The 8,102-nt window shown below is 39.0% G+C and overlaps 1 protein-coding gene across 1 annotated transcript in view; it reads left to right on the top strand.

The window, feature by feature from the left end:
- The first annotated feature begins 3,342 nt into the window (after positions 1–3,342).
- LOC144971581 (uncharacterized) overlaps positions 3,343–8,102 on the top strand; it is a 62,667-nt gene continuing 57,907 nt past the window's right edge. The window contains exons 1-2 of the mRNA XM_078912626.1: positions 3,343–3,813; positions 4,387–5,828. Of these exons, the coding sequence (XP_078768752.1) occupies positions 4,412–5,828 (1,417 nt within the window). The 5' untranslated portion in view covers positions 3,343–3,813; positions 4,387–4,411. The remainder of the gene's footprint in view (positions 3,814–4,386; positions 5,829–8,102) is intronic.

The following is an 8,102-nucleotide window of genomic DNA, read 5'->3' on the forward strand; positions in this document are numbered from 1 at the left end:
ATTTTTACCAATAATAGGGGAATAATATGAGTGTGATTTGAAAATCCTGGTTCAAATCTCATTGGAAGTGTGCAAACAGTCATCTCTGTAGCACTGGGTGCATATTATAATAATATTGTGCAACTGATTTTCAGGTTTTAGAGTGAAAATATCTTATTATAATTACTGGTCGTCAATAAAGTTCATCAATCCACGCTCTTTTATAAAGGGAATGAGATTAGCCGAAGAGTAGCGTCCCTTGATTGGACTTCACCCATAGTCTGTGACGTCACCGGCGGAAAAGTTATTAGAGAGAGAACGTCATATTGGTTGAAGCGAGGACGAGAGACGCATGCGCACAACCAACATGACGTTCTCTCTCTAATAACTTTTCCGCCGGTGACGTCACAGACTATGGGTGATGTCCAATCAAGGGACGCTACTCTTCCGCTAATCTCATTCCCTATAAGTCCCGTATTGATAAAACTCGACCTGCTATTAAAATAATTATGTCATCGTATGATTCACAATATGTAACCTATCTAGTCATTGTTTATGCATTATCCAAAGAATTGGTTACATACACACTTCCAAAGAGTTTTGTGTTTGTAACCACTCCTACGGATAGACCTGTAAATGAGCTCTATAAAAATTGACTGAAACTGAACCTCACTGAAACTCTTCGGTATCAGAAAAATCCAAAGAATCAAAATGAAAGGTAAACAGCAAGCTCGCTTGAGCAAAACAATGGCAGAAAACTAATTTACGTGGAAATTAATTAGGCTACTTACAATTGTTTCTTATAATTAGGTACCCAATCAGCGAAGAAATTAGAAACAGTCAACCAGTTTGTTTACAATATGAGACAATCGAGATGTGCTTGTAGCAATCATATAACTTCCGGCGTTCGCATTAAACTTTTACATACTTTTATGAAATTTTGCCTTAGACGAAACAGTGAAATTTATCGCTCGGCGGCTCAGTTAAAATTGGCTACCGTTGGGATCACGACAGGTTTGGAAAGAAAAAATAATTTCACGAAGGCTGTCTGAAATTACACTGGGGTGTGTTCAGACAGGGCAATTCTAAGAAGTGTCACTTAGCCTTGGCAATATTATATCCATCGTTTAATATAAAGGCCCATGAGCTATGCGTAGCGCTGTGGAACATTCCTAATTACTTCACGGTCATTCGACTACGATTCATGAATTCTTTCTTTCTTCTTCATTTCTTTCTTTCCTTTTTAAAAATATTTGACGAATTGACTGATTTCAGTTAATTGACTGAGAATTTACAGATCTTTATGTTAGTAGCAGGATGCATTGTCAGATTCTGAAGATTACGGGACGCAAAAGAGCGAGAATTGATAGCTTTCTTGGCGACCAGCATATATTATTTATTAGATTTAGAAAATAAGACGACATCACCCTGAAACCAGAAGATTAATTAAACAAGGTAGGTAGGTATCCGATCCTCAGGAAAAGTAGTTTTACACTTTCAATGAGAATGGAACCAGTTATTTTGACATCACACTTGTGATCCCTATTTTAGCTCACAATGCGAGTTTTTCTTAGCTGTTTTTTTTTTTTTTTTTGTATCGAGTGCTACGAAAATTACTTTTTGGCTCGAATTGAATGGGGGCAAATTATGAACTCTTCTTCTCCTTCTATGATGATGATGATGATTATTATTGTTGTTATTATTATTATTGTTATTATTACTATCATTATCATAATAATAATAATAATAATAATTATTATTATTATTATTATTATTATTATTATTATTATTATTATTATTATTATTATTATTATTATATTATTAAACGGCTAAACTCAACCCCAAGCTCATATTTTCGTATGCAGATTCAATTTTCAACGTCAAGTACAACTCGACACGATACCATTCTGAGACGATGGGTCAGAATCGCTGATTGGGGGATGACTGCGTCGGATAAATATTCAAAAATTGTTCAATTAAATTAGAAAAAGAACACAGCAAACTTAGGACAACAAGCAATTACTTTTCTGTTAGAACAATTAATACTTGGAATAACTTGCCAGAGAGAGTTGTGATTGCTGAAAATGTAAACGCCTTCAAAGTGCTGAGTTGGACAGATTCTGGAAAGAGTTGCCAACAATCTGTGATCCATGCTACCACACAGACTAGACCCTTGAAAGATGAATTGGCAAAACTGAATACTTTGCCTGAACCATCTACATTAATTCAATTCAATTCAATTCAATTCAATTACTATCTCCATCAAGTGATCTTTTTTGTCAAGGCATCGATAAACTAAAAATAGATTTTCTTCAAAATGGTAGACAGTTTAAAAACGGGATTGAGTAAATAATTTATTATAATTTGTTCATCATAAACATTTTTCTCACTTTCGTCTGCTTGTTTGTTTCCTGCCTGGCCATCAACCTCGAGTCCTCAATGACCCCAAAACGGCGGGGCCAATGACTTACAATCTTAAACAAGCAAAAATAAAACGGAAGGATTTAAAGTCAGCGGACTGAACGAGAGAGCGAGAAAGTGAACGCGAGTGAGTGAGAGCATCACGAATCGCAGGCGAGGCGCTGGCGAGGGCGAGAAGCAAGTGCCGAGGACACGTTGTTGTTGTTATTGTTGTTTAAAAATAGAAAGAGTGGGAGGGAGGGGAGTTGAGGTCGGCAGATACATTATAATACTCGGCTGTTTTCGTAGTTGTTCGCGTGTTCTTATCGTTTGTCCTTGAGGAGGCCGAATTAACGAGAAACTATGTCGCGAAAAGGAAAGGTGAAGAGGGGGAGAGAGGGGGTGCGGCAACGAGCCAACGACCTAACCCTCGTGTGTGTGTGTGTGTGTGAACGGGGAAATATTTGTGTAAATTCGCGATTGTGTGTTGGATTTCCCCCTACCGGCTCTCTCTTCTCTCTCTCTCTCTCTCTCTCTCTCTCTCTCCTCTCTCTCTCTCTCTCTCTCTGTGTGTGTATGTGTGTGTTTGTGTGTTGTGTGTCCCTTCTTCGATACCAATGTCTACTCCTGCACAATATTTTTGACAGTCCCTCTGAATTTCATAGAAAACGGTCGGGGCTGCCTGAAGCCGGTGATCGTGAAAATACTAACGACGGAGTGAAAATGAAGAGACTTCGAAGCCTCTCCATTTTCACTCTTTCGTTGGGAATTTTCACCATCAGACATAGAGAGATCATTCAAACAGACACACTCACGCACACCTACTCTCCTTCTCTCTCTCCCCCTCTCTTTCTCTCTCTCTCTCTCTCTCTCTCTCTCTCTCTCTCTCTCTATCTGGCGTTGGTACACACAATCTCGAGTAGACACAGATAAAAGCCGACACACACGAGATATAGGTGGAGAACACGAGGGAAAATATAGTTCAACGAGGAGCGTTTGCGTCACGAGTGAAAAAACTCATTCATGTGCGAGGCCATGCAACGTAGAGAGGCGAGAGGCGGCCGTCTCGTGACAGCTGATTGGTCGACTCGCCTGATATTGCTGTTAGAACTGACTCAAGTCACGAGCCGCTAGCGAGTGGATTTTCCCACCGTGTTTCTCTCAATAACAAACTTCGCATCTTGGCTTAGTTTTCAACTTGCCACCGTCTGGTAAACATCGTACTGTGTGAAAACATTCCTGTTGGAATTGTGTTATAAACAAACAAAAAAAAAAAAATAACAGTTGAACGGACTACTTATTTCTTTCACATTCTTTGAACATTGGATTATATGTTTAAAATTATCTTATAACTGTGTTTGAACACATCATTTATTGTATTTAAATTTCCTTGTACCAATTGGACTAATAACTGTCTTCAAAGAAAGTTCTGATGTAAGTTTTACTAACTGCCATAATATTATTAGATAATTTAACATTACCTACTTTGCCATTGCCTTGGTGATGAAAGAGAAACAACAATCAGTAAATAGTTATGACAATATTTTAAACTTTCCTTTTATGAATTGGACCATTGTATTCAAATAAAAGTTTCATGCAAGTTTTTACAACTATGTAAATGTACCTCAGTAAGAAATACGTACCCTATCCTTCCTTTGGTCGTCCTTAATGATGAAAAAATACCAAACAATTAACAATAAAGGCATTATCTTAAGATTATCTTAGGATGAGCTTTATCAGTTCAAACCATTATAAGACTAGTCTCATTTACATATTTCTCTAACAGTTATATAGCCATCAGAGAGAAAAAAAACTTTATAGATTGCCTAAGCCATGAGAATATTGAAATGATAAATCTTATGTTATTTGAATATGTGACTATTTAAAAATTATAATAAGACGTCAAAAGTATGCAATTTAATTTTTCAATTATCTGAACAGAAACTGTAATTTATATCATCATTGTTTTCAATTGTTTAAATTGACATCTCTCTTTTTTTGTTTTAGATCCTTGTATGAGAGCCCAAAGTTGATGGAGGTGCTTCAAAGAAACCGTGTTTTATACGGACTAGCGCCCACTGCAGCCATGTATCCTCCTGCAGTGCACCGCATGTTTGTGTCCCCTTCAGATGTCTACTCGTGTTACACATACGAGGCTAACACCCCTTCCAGAACACCCACACCAGAGCGCCAGCAAACGAGCAAAGCATCGTCATCTTTACACCAACCAAAAGCACCAGCTGCTCCAATGGACATTTCCGCTAGTCAGACCACAACCCTTCACTCTGTCTTAAGAGGTGAAATTCCTGCCGCTTACTCCCACTTAGCCTCCACGTATTCCTCATCGCCCCCTTCTTCCCAATATCATCATACATCAATGTTATCCTCTGCATTATTATCATCTTCACCATCTTGTTCATCTTCCTCACAGTCTTCATCATTATCTTCTCAAAATATCAATAGCAACTCAATATCGGCAATGGAGATGGAGTCCTCTAATTCGTCCTCCCCTTCATTATCCTCATCGTTACCAAGGACCCTTTTGCGTCATGCAGTCCCCAGCCCATGCCCAAGTCATCACAGTTCACTCAGCTACAGCCCACGACCTCTGTCTCATGCCTCCCAAGACTCCTTGTCCGACGTGCAAACGGAACCAATGGACCTTAGTTGTAAAAAATCATCTTCATCATCTCGGAAGAGAACAGCTGTCTCTGCATTCCTCGATGTTGCAACAGGAAGAGCGTCTAGTGAACTATTATCTTCATCTCTGCCAGCAAAGTTTGGTTCATCATCTTCGTCATCTTCAGATTATTCACCCTTCCCATCGTCCTCTTCACCCTCCGTCACATCAATGCACAGTTTCCCCCCAAGTCCAGCTGATGGCAACGGTGGAGAGGAATTCTCTCTTCTCAGGAATCTCCTCAGTGTTGGCAAACACAATCTCAGCCCTCCGTCCGGATCTTCAGGATTAAGTAACTCTAGCCCAAATCTGACAAGCTCTGGGTCAGATCGATCTTGTGATTCCCCAGCTTCTGACTCTTTTTCAACTCGTACACCAGTCTCAGGAAATACCAGAGTTACCCTGGCAAAGAAAAACATGCTGCCCGTCAGTGCACGTGTTTCAGACTGGTTAGTGAAAATTGTTCGATTTGCAAAGTCTATTCCAGAATTCTCAACGTTGTCCCACAATGACAAGGTCACTCTAATTCTTAACTCCTGGAGTAGGTTGATGCTCTTGTTCATGGCTGAAAGTAACTTCCAGTTCGCTGTGACCCCTATTCCATCATCAGTTGACTCCTCATTATCATCATCAGACTCTAGTCCATCCCAGGATGAGCCTACGATGAAATCAGTTGAAGGCGTCCAGACTTTCATCAAGAAATGTCAGCAAATGGCTGTAGACAGCAAAGAATACGAGTTCCTCAGAATGCTGGTCCTTTTCAATGCAGGTAAGATATTTTAACTCTGTATTTGAAAAAAAAAAAAAAAGCCAAAAAAAACCCCTAAGTTATTATGTCTTAGTTACGTTTAATATTTATCTATCCTTCAATCTCCTCTTTTCTTTCTTTTTTTTTTTTTTTGTTTTTTTGGTAGTCATTGTAATCCTCTGTCTTCTTCTGACCCCCCCCCCCCCCTCACCTTTCTCTATCATGCCGATTATCCCCTTCAAAGACAGAAAGTGTGTCAGTCTATGGAGTTGATGTCTACACCATGCATTTTTCTACTCTTCTCATTGAGCCTCCGTTGCGATATACAGTTATCAAACTACTAGGCCTAACAATGAGGGAATCGCCTATCTTGCATTTTCATAATCGCACGAAAGTAAAACATTAGATCAAGGAGACGTTGCCGCATGCCTTTCTTTCTGTTTTTTTTTTTTTTTTTTTTTTTTTTTTTTGGTTTTTTTTTTTTTTTTGGACTTGCTTTTAAATGTAGGCCTTTGGTTTTCCCCTTCTATCTGAAATATAGGTTTCTAAGTCAGTACGGTGTCGGTGTCATCATGTCGTATTCACTCTATATAGAGTGGGCGTAGAGTGTTCTGGTTAATACTTGCTTACATTCATGAAATATATTACTTTATCAGTTTTGGCTAGTCTTGCCACACTGTAAGTAAAGCATGACATTAATACGGTCGTTTATAATTATGACGGCCTTTTGGAGATTGTTTAGTAATGTTTTGTTTGTCTTACAATTACATACGCTGAGACAGAAATATATTGTCTGTTATGAAAGGCATTGGTCACGTGGCAGCAAAAATTGATTTTTCTCTCTTTTCCTTATATTTTAGCTTTCTTTCATTTCTTTACCTTTCAAATTCCAACGCCTACGTGGATCAGTCTTTATTTATTGTTTAGCTGACACACACACACACACACACACACACACACACATATTAATATATATATTTATATATATATATATATATATAATATATATATATATATATATATAAATAGAGAGAGAGAGAGAGAGAGAGAGAGAGAGAGAGAGAGAGAGAGAGAGAGAGAGAGAGAGAGAAGAATTTGAATATGGATAATCCCCCATAAAACCATCCTAGTACTTTAGTGGTCCAAGATTTCATAATACTTTGGAATCCACTTTAACCGGACTGGGTGACCCTCCAGTGACCATGGTGCGATAATGCTATTCCAAGGTGTGCCCGTTTGTTTCAATCGATTAACCTTGTGGCCAGTAGTCCTGACGTAGCTGTAGCAAACTGACCATTTATTTGTAAGCAAGGTCAAAGGCTGGTCATGGTTAGGTAACTGGTCTAACATTCGCTCTCCCTCACTCCCTTTCTCTCCTTTTGTCTCTTGTATGTGTGTTCAAGGTTTGTACTTTTGCGCGTGATGTTTTCTCTCTTCATATCTTGAGAGTTCTGTCGTGCGTGTGTGTGTGTGAGAGAGAGAGAGAGAGAGAGAAAGAAAGAGAGAGAGAAAATTATATTTTGAAAGATCAAATTAATGTTTTGTATAAAAACGCCCGTACCGTGTTCTCAATAACACGACATACATAAAACTAAATTAGAACACACGAAAGACCAAAACAGTCAAAAATGATACAAAACAAGTCGTTAAGCAGATATCATTTTTGGAATTGCCTTCGAGACATTGCCTGTTTTTAGATCCTGTCATTTTCCACGAAATCGACTCGAGAAAGCGAGAGAGAGAGAGGAACTGCTTTTTTTTCGTCTTCTCGTCTGTATTTTCCCCACGAGATTAACCATACGTTTCTTTTCCTTCATATTTGTCTCACTTCACACAATCTTCTGACCGCACCCAATTTTGGTTTAGTTACCCTAATCTCGTGTAGACACAGGCTGTTCTACTTTTGCTATTTATAAATTCCTATCCAACTCTCCTGTCGCAATTCGGTTGTTTGTTCTGGTCTTTATTTAGATTTGTTTCTGGCTATTTTCGCTCGTGGCATAAGAATAAGAGCAAGTCGGCAGAGCAGACTGGCCTATAGATAGTTCGAAGATGACGTCACTCAGGTCTTTGTTATTGTTTTTTGCCATCCGCGTTTATGAGTAATGCTCACTGAACTGTATTAACCCGACTATAAACGTTCATGGATACACACAGTTTTGTGTGTTGGTCCGTTATACTTCCGGATGGCAATGTTATGAGCTTCTTAGCCAAGCGCATACTATCTATAGAAGGAAGAAGAGACAACGGGATCGGCGGGTGGGTTTGGGGGGGGGGGGGGGGGGGGGGGGGGGG

The sequence above is a fragment of the Berghia stephanieae genome, chromosome 4, assembly GCF_034508935.2.
Source record: "Berghia stephanieae isolate SIO BIC M18660-M18661 chromosome 4, UCSD_Bste_1.3, whole genome shotgun sequence".
Classification (NCBI taxonomy): domain Eukaryota; kingdom Metazoa; phylum Mollusca; class Gastropoda; order Nudibranchia; family Aeolidiidae; genus Berghia; species Berghia stephanieae.